Source organism: Rhineura floridana, chromosome 22 (genome assembly GCF_030035675.1).
Source record: "Rhineura floridana isolate rRhiFlo1 chromosome 22, rRhiFlo1.hap2, whole genome shotgun sequence".
NCBI lineage: Eukaryota > Metazoa > Chordata > Lepidosauria > Squamata > Rhineuridae > Rhineura > Rhineura floridana.
Genome location: NC_084501.1, coordinates 4,059,943 through 4,079,189, shown reverse-complemented (window position 1 = coordinate 4,079,189; position 19,247 = coordinate 4,059,943). Strand labels below are relative to the sequence as shown.

At 46.3% G+C, this 19,247-nt stretch overlaps 1 protein-coding gene across 3 annotated transcripts; it reads right to left on the bottom strand.

The window, feature by feature from the left end:
* Positions 1–1,588: 1,588 nt before the first annotated feature.
* LOC133374988 (toll-like receptor 2) lies at positions 1,589–17,065 on the bottom strand. Of its 3 annotated transcripts, XM_061606398.1 has the most exons (5): positions 16,901–17,065; positions 15,518–15,646; positions 12,906–13,075; positions 10,189–10,258; positions 1,589–5,440 (listed from the first exon to the last, which is right to left on the bottom strand). In XM_061606398.1, exon 5 carries the CDS (start codon positions 5,413–5,415, stop codon positions 2,908–2,910), a length of 2,508 nt encoding a protein of 835 aa, XP_061462382.1. In that variant the 5' UTR covers positions 5,416–5,440; positions 10,189–10,258; positions 12,906–13,075; positions 15,518–15,646; positions 16,901–17,065; the 3' UTR covers positions 1,589–2,907. The 3 variants fall into 3 exon arrangements, with proteins under 3 accessions (XP_061462382.1, XP_061462383.1, XP_061462384.1); XM_061606399.1 differs by lacking the exon at positions 10,189–10,258; XM_061606400.1 differs by lacking the exons at positions 10,189–10,258; positions 12,906–13,075.
* Between the last annotated feature and the right edge of the window lie 2,182 nt (positions 17,066–19,247).

Genomic DNA, 19,247 nt, shown 5'->3' with positions numbered 1-19,247 from the left:
TCAGGCGCCTGGGGCGGACCATTCTAATAGGTCCATCACCCCTGCGGAGAGGGTGTGGCAGCGAAAAGTCCATGTTTACCAGATGGTGATCTGACCATGACACAGGAGTGGAAAGAACCACTCCCAACTTCAGAGCACTTTTCTCCTCTCCCAGGACAAACACAAGGTTGAGAGCATGACCGGCTACATGGGTGGGCCCAGTATTACTGAGGTGCAGTTCCCAGGAAGCCATGGTTTCCAGGAAATCCCGAGGGGCTCCAGTGAGAGTGGTCCCGGCCTGCACGTTGAAGTCACCCAGCACTAACAATTCTGGGGACAACACCCGTACAGCCAAGACCACCTCCAGCACCTCGGCCAGGGAGTCTGCTGTGCAGCGGGGTGGGCGGTACACCAGCAGGATTCCTAAACTGCCCTTCGGGCCCAACCTCCAGTACATGCAGTCAACAAACTTGGTCCTATGGAGAGGAGATCTGGCAAAAACCAAGGACTCCCGGTAAATGACTGCCACACCCCCTCCCCGCCTGCCCACCCTCGGCTGCTGTGCGCAGCGGAAACCCGGCGGACACATGGCCTCGAGAATGGGTGCAGAGGCCTCATCCAGCCAAGTCTCCGTAATACATGCCAGGTCTGCACACTCATCCAAGATCATGTCGTGGATGAGTGAAGCTTTTTGTACCACAGACCTGGCATTGCACAACAGCAGACGAAGGTCGGTAGGAACCTTGCGTCCCCCAGTTATCGTCTGGTTTTGGGCAGACCCGGAACAGGGGATGGGTATAATGCATCTACCCCCTGTTCCCCTATGCTGGCGTGATCTGCCTACAGCACCTTTCCAGCGCCTGCCGCCCAGTCTTTCAATGACTTGGCCCCTCCCCTCCCCTGTCACATCCCCTCCTGACTTGCACATACTCTATCCCTGCCCACCAATCAACAGGCCACCCAGTCTAAAACAATAATAGACCATAAACCCACCCCCAAGTGATAAATAACAAAAATAAAACACAGTTAAAATCAATATAATTAAAAATTACATCTGTCGCACATCCACACATCCATGTGTTAAGGGATGGGTCAGAATTCTTCTGAATTTGGATTTAGCACAGGAATTTTCAGTAGTCTGCATATTCTCTATCTTTACAGAGCAATCCTGGTGCCAAACTTCAACAACTTTTCCCCGATACCAGATTCCTCACCCCCATGTTCGCTCATATACATTGTTTTCTTTTTTATTTTACAGCACAGCAGTACAGGTTTTTTCTCTCTCTGCCACCCCCTTCCACTCGAATAATCCAGGATTCCCAAGGAAAATCAGTTAAGGTAAAACACAACCTGTTGCCAACCCATTCGCAACAGCTGAACAATCAGTCTATAGTATCAAACCCCACTCTGGATTTGGCCTAAAGCACATTTAATGTTAAATGTATTTTATCACAGATTTGCTGCCTTATGTAATTTGTATTTTTATGACGTTTTGGAAGTGCCTTTTTGCATGGTTAAAAGTGCCCTTTCGAATTCATTCCCCACCACGGAACATGCCTTAACAAAAGAGCGCCATGACAAGAAGAGGAATGTATATTTATTATGTCCTTACATGCGTATTGTTTAAAGTCAGCAATATGCTGTACTTCTGTGGATTTCCATTGGAATCAGACATCCTCATCGACATTTAGGAAGTGATAGTGGTGGTGATAATGGCTACCTGCATACCAGAAGCAGATTGAACCAACCGGAACACTGAAGGCTGAACAATGAGTCCAGTGGTTGAGCTTACATTAAGCCTTGCCTAACTCACTGGAAGTCAATTCCGACTTGTGGCGACCCTATGAACAGGGTTTTCATGAGGCTGAGTGACTGGCCCAAGGTCACCCAGGGAGCTTCATGGCTATGTGGGGATTCGAACCCTGCTCTCCCAGGTCGTAGTCCAACACCTTAACCGCGACGCCACACTGGCTCTCAAAAGAACCAGTGAGCATATCTATCCTTCAGAGAGGATCCAACATGTCCATCCAGACAATTAGTTGAACCTCATCCAACCTGGGCCAGGCATTTTGACCTTTTAGATACCATACGTACCTAGATGTGCCGGCAGAATTGGAGGAGGAGGAAGGCCTGAACTTGTTCAGAATATTCAGTCTTGGAAAAATGTGAGACCTAATGAAGAGGGTGCCTCTAGGAAACGACAGAGTGCCTTTTCCTTAAAACAAGGCACAAGCAGCCTTACAGTGTGAATTGAGCTTACAGGTTAGAAGGGACGATTTCCAGGAGTCATCTCTGCGCGGATTACTCAGTGGTGAAAGGAAAGGTTCAGTCTTCATTACTGCCTCTCCTACACAGCAGCGTAGGTTACGTAAGTTGAGTTATGTCCATGAAAACAGTTTCCAGTTCTATAATCTCACGGAGCATGGGAGCCTGTAAAAGGGTGGTCACAACTGTGTAGATAAACACACGCAGATGCTTTACACAGTCGGAGGTCCCCGTTGGGGAGTGCCTGTGCATATCAGGGAGGCAGGGTCAGCAACCCGTGCCGTTTGTGTGGCGGGGCGGCAGCAGCTGCACCATTCTTCCCAGAATGCCGAGGGGGGACTTATACGTCTGCTCACTTGCATCTTAAATGGGAAGGAAGCAGAGCTCAGCGGCAGAACACATGCTTTGGATGCAGAACATCCCCAGTCCTTGGCATCTCCACTTGAAAGGATTCTGGTTACTTGCAGGTGACAAGAAAGCCCCTTCTCCACCCAGAAAGTCAGTCAACAGACAAGAGTGGCTAGATGGGCAAAGGCAGATGACTATGTTCCAAGTAGGCCCTCTCAAACTGGCTATCTTTATACCAGAAGCAGATTATTGAACCAACCGGAACACTGAAGACTAAACAAGGAGTCCAGTGGTTGAGCTGACATTAAGCCTTGCCTAACTCACTGGAAGTCCTCCATAGTTTTCTTCAGCTAAATGGTCCATCTCAAGAGGATTGTCTCCCACTGAGTTTGTGTTAGCTGGGTCATTGTTTGGCTCTGCATTGACCCTCTCGGCCTTACCCAGAACAGACGTCAATTGGACCCAGAAGAAAGCCTGCCGACTGGGTTCTGAAGGCCACTCCAGATACGTCTTGGTACTCAACATCTTCCGTAACCTGCAGAACTTGTTGGGTAAAGCTTGTGGGTCAATGGCTTCCTTCACCACCAGAACCACATCCTCAAAGCCCAGGCCCACAGCCCGCTGGTGGGCAAAGTACAGTTCGTAATTGCACCAATCACTGTCAACAAAACTGCGAGAAAGGACAAAGATGACCTTACGGCTGTTCTCAATGTTCTCGATGATGTTGTCGATGATCCACCGCCCCGGCGTGAAGTCACGCTCATGAATACACACGCGGTATGGTGGGGATGAAGCCTCCAGCCTCTGAAGGAGCTCTTGCCTCACCCATTCGGCATCCGAGCAGCTGTAGGAGATGAAGGCATGGTAGGCAAATTGTCGGGATGGCTGGGAGTGGCCAGCTCGGTACTTAGAGCGAACAATATGGAAAGTGGCCTTCAGATACCAAGGAACATCAAACTTCCAACACAAAACCATGCAGACTATCACCACTGTAGCTGTGATGGAGACCGCGATCGCCACCACCACTGTGACATCACACTCCATCAAGCTCGGGGCATAAGCCGCCACAGCCGTGTCCAGCAGGGATTCAGGATGGTAACAAGTCCAACCATTGGGCCAGTCTAGCAGCCTCAGCTTGCCATTCCTCAAGGTCTCTTGAAGGAAGCCATAGAGGTCACAGACACAGTGGTAAGGGTTGTTCCCCGCCTTTAGCTGGGCAAGGTGCGGCATGTTGACGAAGGAACCTTTGTTGATGACGCCAAAGGAGTTGCCGTCCACCTGCAAGACCCTCAGGTTTGGGCATCTCCACTCTGTAGGAATGAATTTGATCTTGTTCCCACTCAATAGCAACTCCTGGAGGTCAACAGCAACCTCAAAGTAGCTCATATCGAGCCGTTCCAGCTGAGAGTGAGACAAGTCCAGGAAACGCAGCGTGGTGGGGAGACACTTAAAGATCTCCATAGTAACTGCATTGTAAGCTAAGCCCAGCCAAACAAGACTGGGACTCCAAGTACATGGTGACCCATCTGAGCCCCCAATTTGATTGTGGCTCAGATCCAATTTGGACAGACGGGGCCAGCTGCAGGTCAACTTGGCCACTGTCCTCAGGTGGTTTAATACATTGTAGCTAAGGTTAAACTGTTCCAGTTTTGTCATAATGCCCTGGTACAGGCAGGCTTCGTTGTAGATGTAGCCATCTTGCAGGCGGTTGTTGGAAACGTTCAAAGCCACCACATTCCTCATCTCGCCCCAGGCGTCACAAGGGACCATGTTAAAGTTGACGTTGATGATGGAGAGGTAAGTCACACCGGCGAACCACGTGAAGGTCCAGTCAAAACGCAGGATGTCTGGGTTACTAATGTCCTTCAGCATCAAATGACGGAGGCTGAGGTTGGCAATGCCAGCTTCTGGTGGCTTCCACTTCGGTGACCGCGCAAAATCAATAGCTATAAAGGAGAGGTCCTGAATACGAGACTTCTGAACGTTCAACAGGATCAAACGCAGCAAGTTCTCATTGAATTTTCCCCGGAAGAAGACCAACTCTTCAGCCTCTACCGCAGCCAAGCCAGAGAAGAGGTCCGTGGAATCCGTGTAGTATGTGAACTCGAAGAGGTTACGGAAACGGAGGTATCGCACAGGCCTCCCCCGCAAGTCCCAGAGCATCAGCGGTAAGACCTCTGTGTTTTTGTCTAGCGAGATGTCACACCACAAAGCTGTGGTGTTGAGCTTAGAAAAGGCCCCCTCTTGGTACTCCTTCAAACTGGTTGCTGTTTTCAGGGCAAACTTCTTCAAAGGAATCTCTTTCAGGGGAAGGAAGTCCTGGCTTCCCACCGTGTGGACGGCGGGGCCTCCCATGGAGAGTTCTTCAAGGTTCTTCAAACTGCTGAACACCCTGTCCAGGGTTGAGCGGAGATAAAGGTTATTAGACATGGACAGCACCTTCAGGCTCTTCAGCGGTTTAAATGCTGGTGATGGAATCTCTCCTAGCGAGTTGTTGAAGAGACTTAACTGCTCCAAGAGGATGTTTGAGGCAAAGGAATCGTTTGCGATAGACAGAATGTTATTATAACCCAGATCTAGGGCTTTCAGCTGGGTCAAGGCTGAGAAATCTCTGTGGGTGATCTGTTGGATCTTGTTGTAAGAGAGGTCCAATAACTCCACAGTGCTGGGGAGATCCCAAGGGACTCGGAGCAGATTCTGACCTCGGCAATTAACTTTATTGTGGGAAGAGATGTGGCAAAGCGACGTCACGGACTGTTTGGCTATACCCAGGACCACCAAACAGAAAGTCAGGCGCAGGGCAGCGAGTGGTGGCGGTTCCATTCCACTTCACATCTTTACTGCCGACCTTAGTGGGGAAGGAAAGCAGAAACAAAGAGTAAGTTACCCAGAAAAATTATTCTGCTCTTTATAAACTAGCACAATATTTGTTTTTCTTCCCCCGTGGAATTCAATTATGAAAATTCTTGCAAGTAACAAAAGGGATCTTTCCATCCCAAACCTGATGCCCTCCAGATATTACACTCAAGTCCCATTATTGCTTTGGGTCACTTTTGTGGGGAAAGCAACTACCAAACACAGGGGTGCCAACAGGATTTTCTGGTCCTGGTACAAGGTGTGCAGTTTCAGCTCCCTGCACTCACCAAAGACAATACAAATTGTACTCTTTGAATTGTACTCTTTTTGAAGCACCAAAAATAAACCAGGGGTAACACACAATAAGATATCCAACAGGTGAAGCTTTCCCCATAATTATAGTTCCATAAGGCTAACTCTGTTTAATATCTGCCTGCAACTTGCAAAGAACTCAAAGGAAACGGACCTTTAGTGTGGCGGCACCTACCCTGTGGAATTCCCTCCCTTTGAATATTAGGCAGGCACCATCTCTGCTATCTTTTCGGCGCCTTTTGAAGACTTTCCTCTTTCAACAAGCCTTTTAATTGAGACCTATCCCAGTCTGTGTTAGAATTACTTTTAATATGTTTTCTTTAATAATATGTTTTTAACCCTTTTTTAAAGTTGTTTTTTAAAATGTTTTTAACGCTGTTTTGTTTTAATGTATTTTAAGATCTGTTTTTATGATGTTTTTAAGTGTTTTTAGCGCTTTGTTTGCCGCCCTGGGCTCCTGCTGGGAGGAAGGGCGGGATACAAATTAAATAATAAATGAATAAATAAATTTCATATGCCTTTCTGATTTTAGGATGACAATGGCTGATTCAGTGCAAGACCAGGCATGGTATTGCAGACTGAGGAGGTCAAAAATCACTTTAAGATTTCCAGCAATTCTGTTCAAATACTCATGGTGCCATAAATTCAAGATTTAAATAGTTTATAAGCAAGCACTGTATTCTTTGTTGTGGTTATTTATTAATACTTCATAATAACTGCAGCATTTTTCCTTTCATTTTTGAGCAAAAAGGGTTTGAAATCCCCACTCAGCCATGAAGCTCACTTTGTGCCCTTGGGTCAGTCACAATCCCTCAGCCTAATCTACCTCACAGCGTTGTTGTGAGGATAAAACGGAAGCAGGGGGAGCCAAGGTTACACCTCTTTTATCTCTTTGAACAGGAACTAAAACCCACTGAAGTGTTAATACCAGCAGCACCAGCAACCTACCCCATGGGTGAGAAAGCAATTGTTGCTGCTGCTGCTGGAATCAACTTCCCCCCCCCCCAAAAAAAAAACATACTCCAGTTATGAAGCACATGATGAACATTTCTCTCCACTCCACTGTGGGCAACTTGATTAAAAATTAACATCTGTAACTATAATTTGTCATATAACCCAGGCAAAAAAGAGGTGATGAGGCTGCAGAAATACACACACACTGGCAGGAAAGTTGGCATCTCTACCACCACCCCATGTTTTATAGCTACATTCTGTTCCTGACTGTTTACAGAAGATGAGGAGAAAAACCAGTCCACCAGCTTTGATTCTCTGAACGTGTCCAGTTTCACATTGTAAACTCATCATTGGTTTGCTCACGTCCTACCTTGGGCCAGTTACCAACTCTCATCCAAACTTACCTCGCTGGACTGTTGTGAAGATAGAAAAAATGTAAATGTACTGCCTTCAAGTCGATTCCGACTTATGGCGACCCTATGGGTAGAGGCTGAGAGGCAGTGACTGGCCCAAGGTCACCCGGTGAACCTCATGGCTAGGTGGAGATTCGAACCCTGGTCTCCCAGGTCGTAGTCCAACACCTTAACCACTATGTCACACTGGCTCTCTTGTGAAGATACAGAAGGAGGTATAAAATGGATGCAAAGGGGGGCTTAGTGCTTGCATCACAGGCATCAAATTTTGCTTTCTTTAACCAAAGTGATGCATCTTCGTAAAGGGACATGTCCTGTCCCTCCCTCCCCCCCCCCCCCAAAAAAAACTACTACACCTCTAGGTTCTAATCTGGCATGATTGTGTGTTTAAATGCCCAAACCCCAATTGTATTCAAGGATGCTTCCTCCCAGGCAGGTGTGCGAAAGGAACTCTCTCACCATGAACCCTTCTCTACCTCTTCCTCACAAGAAAGCCTAGACTACAATCCTGGACCCACTTACCTGGGAGTGAGGCCCATTAAACATAAAAAGACTTTACTTCTGAGTACACATGTATACCACGGGATTCTTTTAACATCCATCCACACTTGCGGTGTAGTAGAATTTGCAGAAAATAATTTATAAGGAGTACCTGTTCTCAAACAGAGATTACAAGACGACAGAAGCCACTAGCCAGAAAAGTGTAAGAAGGGGAAGACAACAGCTCTGTAGGACCCCAGGGATCCCTGGTGTCTGCACAACTCATTCATCAGTTACAGCTCTGACATCACTCATTGGCTAAAAACACTGAAAAGCAGGAACAGCCAGACTGGCTCATCTCACAGAAATGGCAGGGGCAAAGAGCTCACATTTTCCTTCATAGCTTTTTTTCCCAGGGGGGCTAGAGACTTACTTTAAAAAGGCTCAATAAATATGATCAACAATAATAATAGTCCCTGGCTATTGGCCATACTGGCTAGGGCTACTTAATTTATAAAACAAATCAAAGCAGTTTACAACAATACTAGATACAACCACACAATAAAAACCATGTTAAAAGTTCTAAATCAGACCAATGGTTAGCAACGATTGCAAAAAGAAATCTTCTAAACGGCCTGCATAAGCTTGGTGGCACTGAAATATTTTGCCTAGAAATTTAAAAGCTACAACAGAAGGTGCCTGCTGGATCTGTATTGGCAGAGCATCCCACAGGCCTGGGCTGATGCCACTAGAAGTCATTCACCCATGGGAGCAGATGGCACCCATAAGAATAAAGAAATATTATTATTATTGTTGTTGTTGTTGTTATAGTAATTAGCAGCAGCCACTGCCCTTCATCAGCAGATTCCAGGGCGGGTTGCAACAGTTTAATATTCAATGCTAAAAACAATTAAAACAGATCACAATCAATCATATATGTATTATAACTACATATATTCCTGGCGCTTTCCTCCAAGGAACTCAAGGTGGCACAAATGGCCCTCTCCCCATTTTATCTGGTTTTAATGTTTCTAAGTGCTTAAAGAGTTGTTTTATCATAAGTTTGCCTCCTTGGGCTCCTTTGGGAGGAAGTCCAGGATATAAAAATCGAATAAATAATTGCCAGGCTCACAACAGCCCTGTGAGGTATGTTAGCCTGAGATAAGAAGATTGGCCCACGATCACCCAGTGAGCTTCATGGCTGAGTGGGGATCTGAACCCATATCTCCCAGGTCTTAGCCTGTCACTCTAACCATTACACCACACTGGCTCTCACACAGTTGCCTAACAGGACTAGAGGGCCCAAACAGTCCATCCTGTTATAGGCACCTTCCAGAAGAGAACACCACATGATACTCCTCTATTTCATCTGAAAAAGAGAGAGGTGTTAGGCTTGAAAACCAATTACGAAGGCCTCACCTTCCTAATCCCAGATACATTTGGCAGTGGGCAGTAATTACACAGCGGTAATGGAAAAGCCCTCTGTGTATGTGCAGAGGCACTCTTGGCCTTTCTCTGACCAAGAGCCTGAAGAGCTGCTGTGGAGGGAGACCCTAGCTAGTCCTGTTCAACAAGATTGCCGAGTAGGTAAAGCTTGGCTAAATAGTTCTTCACTCAGCCCAGATTTAGTGAAAGCCGAGGGCATTTTAAAAAATGAGATTCATATTAAAATGGTGAGCAGTTGTTCCTCCAAAATTTCACCTTTTTATTTTTACAATACTGATAATTTGGGCTCTGTAGGAACAGTCCTCATAGCAGGGAAGGGTAACTTTTTTGGCTTGAGGGAAACGTTATGAGAAAGATTGTGTGGTTTGGGAGGAGCAGAAAGGAGAGGCACTTTCTGAATACAGATCTGACCAAAAAATCTGACTGCACAGTTCAAACGTGTCTATTTGACAGGAGGTGGCCCTTGACAGCAGCCACATTTGCCATAGGTGTGGCAAGAGTCCATGTGCTGCTCCCAGGCGACAAATGGATGGGCTGCCTTGAGGAGGTCATGAACAGCATCGGCATTAGAGAATTTATATACTGCTGCCTTTTACTTCCAGGGCAAGTTATTAAAGCAGTTTACATAAAAGCCTAATTAAAAAAATCCAATTGTTAATATCAGAACAGCAGACAAGGAAACACAAAATCAGTATCAGACAGCAAAATGGTCAGAGGCAGGACTGTCAAAGAGACAGGGACCATCACAGAATATGGGGCAGGTTCATTACAGACGTTTTGCCCCACTGCAGTTTTATTCCCGAGAGCGGTACCTTATTTCCCCCGCAGACATGAACGGAAAACATATTCTATTGTGCTTAAAGACACCACGGAGTAAAGACTAAACCTGCCTGCTGTCCTTGATGGTCCCAGTCTAGAAGGGCACAGGAGTTGGGAGGGGCCTATAAGGCCATCCAGTCCAACCCCCTGCTCCATGCAGGAATCCAAATTAAAGCATCCCTGACATGTGGCTGTCCAGCTGCCTCTTGAAGGCCTCCAGTGTCGGAGAGCCCACCGCCTCCCTAGTCATTGCTTCCACACAATGTCATTCCCCACCTATGCCAACGAGAGGCATCTCCCCATCCTGCACCCTTACCAGCTTTGAGGTCGAGGGGAGACTTCAGCCATCCCAACACTAGGGTACAGGCTTCCCATGGCCAACATCTCTGAAAGTTCAAAACAGGACAGGAGAGTTTTAGATACACATTGATGCATGCAGGGGATGTCTGGCTATTTTCAATATATTGGAATGCAGTATTTGTGTTATATACAATAAAGATTTATATGATCTGATGGTTTATATGGTTTTATCAGGCTCTCAGCAGGAGTGGCAACGTTGCTGCACTAGCACCACCAGGGGCTCAAATAGGCCCGGCCACATCAGCACATTCACATGCTGTGCGTGCACGCCTGCCATTACACAAGATGGCGGTGTGAGGGTGCTGACAGCCCTGCTGCCAACTTGAGTGGTGGGAAGCATGCACACACAGCCTGGCAATGCGGAAAGTGGCACAGCCAACCCACACTGGCGGCAGGAGGTGTCCCCTGGGAGGGTGGCTCCCGCTCCACAACCCACACCAGCATCAGGTTACAGGGCACATCCCCGATGCTAGCGCAGATGAGAGCGGAAGCTACGCTGCCCACCCCGGCCCCAGGGGACCCTCAGCCAGTGCCCAGATTAGCTGCCCGCTGGCGCCAGGCCTGAGTTTTATCTGGGGAACCATTTAGACAAGCATTTCTCTTCATCCGCTTTGTGAAATTTTGCATGTTTAATTCTTTCCTTGCTTAGTAAAGTGTGTTTCATTTATTCATATAGCAGATACCCCTTAACTATTGTATGTATTTATCTTGTACGTCGCCCAGAGTGGCTGGACAGCCAGCCAGATGGGCGACTAATAAATTTAATAAATAAAATAAATAAAAACTGGCCTTTAGAAATTATTCCTAGTACCCAGTATTTTAGTATTAATTTAACCAAATTAACAGCCATACCTGCCTGTGGCCTTAAGGAGTTACTGCCAGAGAGAAAAAAATGTTTTTACAAAGTCATAAACACCAAATTTCTACCAGATCTGCCACATTTTAAGATCAGGGTAAACAGAACCCCATTTGATGGATTTTGAATCACTGATACTTAGGTGTAGTGGATCCCAAAGATGTGTTGATCCATGGGTTGTTGTATGGGAGGCAACCTGCAATGCAAGAATCTCTTCTTTTATTTCAGAGTAGACCAATTTAAAATCAGGGCAATTTTAAGCCATCAAGAAAAATGTTCACCTTAAATCAGATTCCTCTTTTTTAAACTTCATTTCACAGCATCTGATTGTCCTGATGCGCAACCTATACTCTGGACAAGAGGCTACTGTAAGAACAGAATATGGAGAAACCGATTGGTTCCCCATCGGAAAGGGTGTGAGACGGGTGCATTTTATCACCCTATTTGTTTAATCTGTACGCAGAACATATCATATGGAAAGTGGGACTGGACCAAGATGAAGGTGTGAAAATTGGAGGGAGAAACATCAATAATTTAAGATATGCGGACGATACCATACTCTTAGCAGAAACCAGTAATGATTTGAAACGAATGCTGATGAAAGTTCAAGAGGAAAGCACAAAAGCAGGACTACAGCTGAATGTCAGAAAGACTAAAGTAATGACAACAGAAGATTTATGTAACTTTACAGTTGACAATGAGGACATTGAACTTGTGAAGGATTATCAATACCTCGGCACAGTCATTCACCAAAATGGAGACAATTGTCAGGAAATCAGAAGAAAACTAGGACTGGGGAGGGCAGCTCTGAGAGAACTAGAAAAGGTCCTCAAATGCAAAGATGTATCACTGAACACCAAAGTCAGGATCATTCAGACCATGGTATTCCCAATCTCTATGTATGGATGTGAAAGTTGGACAGTGAAAAAGGCGGATAAGAGAAAAATCAACGCATTTGAAATGTGGTGTTGGAGGAGAGCTTTGCGCATACCATGGACCGCGAAAAAGACAAATAGTTGGGTGTTAGAACAAATTAAACCAGAACCGTCCCTAGAAGCTAATATGATGAAACTGAGGTTATCATACTTTGGACACTTAATGAGAAGACATGATTCACTAGAAAAGACGATAATGCTGGGAAAAACAAGGGATTAGAAAAAGAGGAAGGCCAAAGAAGAGATGGACTGATTCCATAAAGGAAGCCACAGACCTGAACTTACAAGATCTGAACAGGGTGGCTTACAACAGATGCTATTGGAGGTCACTGATTCATCGGGTCGCCATAAGTCGTAATCGACTTGAAGGCACATAACGACAACAACATTTCCTGAACAAGTTGAATACATCTGTTCATCATTAATGGAATCATTTAAATCAGTATAGCATATTGATTTGCTACTTAAAATTGAGCCAATTTGGAAGATGAGCCAAATCCTCACAACACATAGCACAGGGTGATATTCAACGCCAGTTTCTATTCAGAGTAGATCCATTGAAGTCAATAGGCATGACTTAGGTTTATTAATTTCAGTGGGTCTACTCTGAGTAGGACTTAGCTAACCACAACCCATGGTATACATCTTTTGTGCTAGGGAAATTCAGTGAAGCAACTGGCATTAAGGATTTTTGCTTGGCTGTCTCATATAAGGACACCAATCAAGATCACTTACTCGAACATCAAGGCCAAGCCAAAAGAGGTTACGTGGAGGATCCACGGCTGGCTCTCTCCCTGTATATTATCCTTCCTCTACAAAGAGGCTTCCATTTTTCTGCTTCATTCTCAGAGTGCTTTAAATATTAAATGGGTTTGGGCTTACCTTATTATTGCAAGTTGGCCATGGGTGCCATGGGAGTCTTTCTTCTGGTGAACTTTTCACTGGCTGGCCATACTTGCTGGTGTGAAAGAGGCTCATGGAAGGAATCACAATGTCTCCCCTAGGCTTTAATTGAGGTGTGGGCATCTGGAAAGGCTACAGAGTGCAGACCACTGGAGAGAGGATTTGTACAATGAAGGAAAACACACTCTCAATCACCCCTCAGCTACCTCAAAAGGTAGATGTGACAAAGCCCCTGCACTCCACCCACAAGCATTTCAACAACATTTCATCTCCCCTTTGATTGTGTTGAGTTCAATTTCTATTCCCATTAACTGATAGAAAAAATGCAGGAGACATATTCAGCAGAGTAGTGGAGCAGCCACCCTCTCCTCCAGCTGTGATCCTGATCCAGTTTTTTGAGGGGGGGGGCACAGTTGCTTTTAAGGCACCAGGAGATCCAATCATGGATTGCCCTAAGAGAGTGCTTCGAACTCTCCAGGAGCAACGGGTGGAAATAGTCACTGGGAAGCCAATCATTTGTCCGCAACACACAGCCTGAAGATCAGACACATTGGTCAGAGGTTGACAGAATGTAAGTATTCATCATTTGCACAATAACAAACACATGCACATGACTGTAGATGTTATCCAACTGCTGACTTCAAAAAGTCAAGATATTGTCACCTCTGGGTTATTCTTTTACACAGAAAAGTGTAAAAGTTGATAGAAAGGCATGGGTTCAGAAATTGTAAGCGGAGACTTCATTTTGCATGTATGACATCCTAGTATCACTGCAAACGAGGTTGTTGTTTTTCAGTTAATATAATTGGCATTTTTTTAAACAGCAATAATAAAACCAGCTTTTCAAAATCAATTTTCTTCCACATCCTGGTTTTAACTAGGAAGTCAAACACAGGGAAGCGGCCAAATTCACAATTCCAATATTTGTGATAACACCCAGAAAAGGAAAGTTATGGTCAGACCTGTAAATATGTCGCATCCAAATAGTATAGATTCTGAGCTCTATTGTGACCTCACCATCCAGCTACACAACATTCCTGGATTGTCATTTTTTTAAGGGAGAAAAATACAGCCCACACATTTGGATAGTTGCCTGTTAATGTTTGTTTTCCCAAATGTTAAACTTTAATGCAATTTTGGCTTTGAAAACGCACCTGTCTCTCTTCCATGTGCTCACACACAGTGAAGGCTAGCCCACAAGGGCAAATGGGGCTCTGCCCTACCAAGTTCAACTGGCCCTCATCCAGCCCCCACCTGCCTGCCTCCTTGCTTGCAACCAGTCCACGGGGTGGCACCGAGTGCTTCCTCCTCTCTATTCTCAGCTTGTAGAATTCACCAGGGAGGCTGATGGGGAGGAAAGAAGTAGTTGGCTCCAGGTCCACCTGCTGTTGGCTTCCCTGCCTCCCCACAGTCGCAAGACATGCCAAACATTCGAATGAAGCAAACAGGATGGTCACGTTGATAGGCGGGAGTTTGGGGGCCAAGGAATGTGGATTCGAGGAACAGCACAGGCAGGAATTGCAGAACCCCACCCAAATACGCGAGTGTTTTAACTTCTAAAACTAACCACTTTCATTCTAAAATGAAGAGCGTATACCAGGCAGGGTGTGCTGTACTACGAGCCCAGGTTCAAATCCCATGTGAGCCACAAATTCAACAACATGGCCTAGGGCAAGGCAGTCACTCTCTCGTTGGGAATTGCCACATGTCATCTTCACACATACATGGCCTTGAGGTTGAAGAAAAGGTCCGGATGAAATAGTGCCAGACCATAGTATCACCCCAGAATTTTGCCCCCTAATCTTAGGTCGATTGGGCTGGTGATTCCCTTGTTGGGAAATAAATATTCTGCACATGCTCAAAGGAAACCCTTTCCATCATCTATATACACCAAGAGCAATTCTCCAAGGGCTGATCCTTATGTAGACAAAACTACTCCATCTGCACACAACAGAAAGCTATCAGCTGGCTCAGGGGGACCCTCAACATTTGCAGGGGCACAAACAGTTTTTTCCCCTAAAAGATTTAAGAAGGGAAGCCACTCATGGAGGACTGTGTGTGGCCAGTGGCCATCAAACACTGAGTATCTTTTTTGGGGGGGGGGAGAGAGAAAGGAACAGGAAATCAGGGCAGAGGAATAGAATTAAATGGAGTATAATGAAATAGAATTGGCTGGCGGGCATGCACAATGAACGGGAGCACTGTTGCAGGTCCCACTGGCATTACACCATTTCTCCACATTCTAGGACTGAGGCCTCATGTAGCTAAAAGGGACCTCTTAGGCTAGGTTGCTGCACTTCCGGTTAATTTTGCAGGACAGAGATAGCCTTTTCTTTAACATATCTGCACACATATATGTGTGGGGGGACAGCAGAAGCAGCATTATTTTCCTTCGTTTTGACATATAAAATAAAGTGGTAGAGAGATCAGTCTCCCACTGGGGCAAGATCTGGGCCACCACATTTTTGTTCCAGAGAGGCAGCCTTGCTAGGCAAAAGAGGAGTGGTGTGACACCTTAATTAAAAACTAGCCTTTGAAATGCCACAAGGATGTTTTTGTTTTGCCCTTTCCCAGACTGATGTATCACTCACCAGTAATCTCCCTCTGGCAGGGCTCCTGTGCTGCTGTCAGCAGGACGGCAGAAAGAAAGTCGACAGGCAGAAATTCAATCCAGCACAGCACAGAGAACTTTACCTCCTGGATTTCTGTCCATTACGGAACTGGCAAAACAAAGAAGACATAAATACACACACACACATTCCCAGGCGCTCACTGCCAGCAAAAACTACCCACAAGTTAATGACTAATGGTCACTATATTTAAAGGAGAGGCTCATCTGCTCACTGCCTTGGAATGCCCTGTTTTTATCTATCAGATAAATGGGGCCAATTTTGGATCGCCTGACTGGTGAGAGAAGGTACTGTTCTGCACATAAACTCAAGAGATACTGTTATGTCAACATCCTCCTCAGCTGAGCTTCATGAATGGTTGCTGAGGCTGGTCCTGGCGGGGACCCTGCTCAGCGTTATGCCCTAGATTTTCAGAGGCTACACAAGTCTTCTGATTTTGAGGGCAGGTAGCATTGCTGCTTCTTAACTCACAAGTTACGGAAATATCTTAAAACATAACTCGCCCCTTTAAGGGTAATGTCGCTAAAAACAATCTTATAATGCAAGTCGACCTACATTAGACTGCAATTATGCACAACCACTACAGCCTTGCAGTGTAGGTCAGTAATGATAATTACAACCATGCTGTAGATGGGAAGGCTGAGGCAGGTGGGCAGCACCGCTTGTCTCAGGCCATTTTGCCATTTCAGATCAGATGCAAGTTTCAGAGCAGGCATGTAGTCATCCAGGGTCTCAGGAGGTCTTAGTCCCCCTACCTTTTGGGGAGCAGGGTCCCTATGTCTCCCACACCCTACAAACCAATCTGCTTGGAAAGGGAGTGTGTTAGTCACTGAAGAGAGTCTTCTAACACGCTTCCTTGTCCTTTCCTGCTGATTGGAGCCGATCAGAGTGAAAGGAGGCGAGTCAGCCACCGAGAAGACTCTCTTCAGAAGCTAACTCTCTCCTCTTTCATGCTGACCTAGAGATGCCCGTTGTGGGAGAAGGCATTAGCAAGGATCTCATTCTCAACCCAGGAGCAAAAAAGGGTGTGTGTGGCTGTGACTATCCTGAAGGGGCCCTGCGCTTCTGAATTTGCCACGACACGACTGTTTCAGAGTTGCTTAGCCAGAGACCGGTTTGAGTTTTTTCTTTTTTTTTTAAGTCTATTGCCTCCCTTCTGGCACGTGAAATAACAGGCAGACATAGGCAGACGCTCCTTGCAAACCTCGAATTACATTACGTTGCTCCCCGCGCGAAAGCGCAAGTCGGTCTTTCCAGAACTGGGCGCAGACTTTGCTCCAAAACTTCCTTTGAGCTAGAAATTTGAGAGCGAGCGAGCGAGAAGAAGCGCAGATATCCATTTACCTCGAGTATCCTCCTGGCGGTCAAAAAGAGGGAGCTCTTCATTCCACGTCTGCAGACGCAAAGCCCAAAAGAGGGAGCAGCCCTCTAGTCCTCTGGGAACTCTCGCACGCAGAGCGGCCGCATCCCACGCCAGCTGTTCCACGAACAGAACTGCAGGGAGGATGACTTTTCACTCCGTCTCTAACCCCGCAAAAGGGGAGGAGCGGCTTCTTCTTAAAGGGACAGCGCCCCTAGGGTTGATTGCGCCCTCAAAGCAGCGGTGGGTGGGGCTTCATTTGGTGCCCGGGCTCCCGCACTGACCCAAGGCTGCTGGGGTGGGGTGTGTGGCCCACCCTGCTATATATTCATTGCATTTTTATCTACCCTCTTTTTCCAAAGAGCGGTATAAATGGCTCTCCCCCACCCCACTGTATCTTCACAACACTCCTGTGAGGTAGGCTAGGCTGAGTGTCAGCAACTAGCTCAGAGTCAGCCTCGTGAAGTTTGTCATGGTGGAACCCAGACTGGAAACTTAGGTGAAGTCTTTTTTTAATTTTTTCTCTGTTAATTATGAAACTAGTGCATAGCACAGTTGAGAGCAAAACCCTCATGCAGTCACTGCCCAAACGCATTCCGACCAAGTCAAAAGTGGGATTTAAAAAGTGAGCCAAAGACAACAGCATGCAGGTGAACTCTTGACCTCTAGTTGTGAGGCTGTTCATGTGATGGGCCAGCCTTCCCCAGCCTGGTGCCCTCCAGGTGCTGTGGGACTCCATGCCCCTTCAGCCCCAGAAGCCGGTGTGGCCAATGGTCAGGGATGAAGGCCCAACAATATCAGGAGGTTCTCCATCCCTGATCTAGCTCATCACAGGCAGGATCTGCTCAGGTTTTTGGGTAAAGCCCTAACTACATGTACTGGAGAGTGGCCCTGAAGCCCTTTGCATCATGCAAAACTGAGATACAGGCCTTTTCCCTTCCCATTGTTGTGCTCTATGTTACTTCTTCTAGACTACGTACTTACCCCAGATTCCTAGACCCCATTGCTATCATCAGCTGAGAAGCAGGTGGCAATCATCCCTAAATCTCCCTTTACAACTCTGCCTGTGGCCCTGAAGTAGGGATCCCCTGGAACAGAGGATCACCCAGCCCATAAGCAACCAAATTACTTCCGTGCATCTTTTGCAAAAGAGCAGGCAAAGCTTCCCTTTCTAATGCATTTTCTCAGCTTCAGCAAGGCACCTTCTGGGAGCGTTACCTGCTTTGTCTCCAGGCTGGGCCAGGCCTGAGGACACAAGAACAGATGAGGATGGAAAGCCAATTTGTCTGGCCACTCTCCATGTACAGAGAGCCCCCAGGCGCTACACAGAAGTGAAAGGTGAACTAGAGGACAGGGCTCCAGGATCCTGAGGTTGGGCAGCAGAGGGAGTTTCAGCAAATGTGGCTTGCTCAGAGAAGGGCTGTCGCTCAGTGCATGTGTGCAGAAGCTTTGCTTGCAAAGGGTCCCAGGTGGTATTCCTAGTATCTCCAGGTAGGATTTGGAGACAGTCCATTGCCTGAAGTCCTGGAGAGTGGCTACCAGTCAATGTAAACAATATGGAACTAGAGGGATCAATAGCTTGACTCTGTATAAAGCAGCTCTCTATAGTGTAGGAAGCCAGGCTTCTTCACCAGACCACCTGCTCAAGCCTTGAAACACTAGAAAGATGCCTGCCATGCTCTTTGGCACTTATTGTACATTTCTAACTTTTTTTTTTCCTGGCAAGAATTCCTTTGCTTTTAACAACTGTATCTTAACAGGCTGAAATTTGCCAAAGGAAGCATTTCAGCCTCCATCCCTTCCTCTCCATGCCTGGAAAAAGCTTCACCAAACATTTCTGCCTGTCCTGCATCTGTTACAGGAATGGTCCCTCTTCAAGAGTTGGCAATGCTCTTCATTGCTGGCAATTTATAGAAGAGCTTTTAAATTTGCAAAATCTTGTAGAGTGTACTATGGTTGTCCTCACAACAGCCCTGGAACTGTTTCTGGTAGAACCTTTGCTTAAGGTTGCCAACTGACCAGAGAAAAAGGGCTTGGTCTGCTCCTGTATCTCCTTGAACAGTTGCAAACTGGACAGGGGGAAAAAAATCAACACCACCTCATGTTCGTGGCTGGGAAAACGGCACCTCTCAGCTTTCTGTTTATGTGCAGCTCTTGGAGATGTTGGGCTCTTGCCAGAGAAAAAGCAGCAAAGTGATGATGATGCATTAGATTTGTTAGACGCTTGTTACCCAAAGGTCTTCAGATTGATGAGATACTGCCTGTCTGCCTTCCTTTAGCCCATTGTTCACAGATACGGAATGATACCTTGTCCTTCTGGAGGAGAGAGTC

What these genes read in the sequence shown, in the direction of transcription:
- LOC133374988 (XM_061606398.1), bottom strand. Translation starts at nt 5,415, where the DNA reads ATGGAACCGCCACCACTCGCTGCCCTGCGCCTGACTTTCTGTTTGGTG.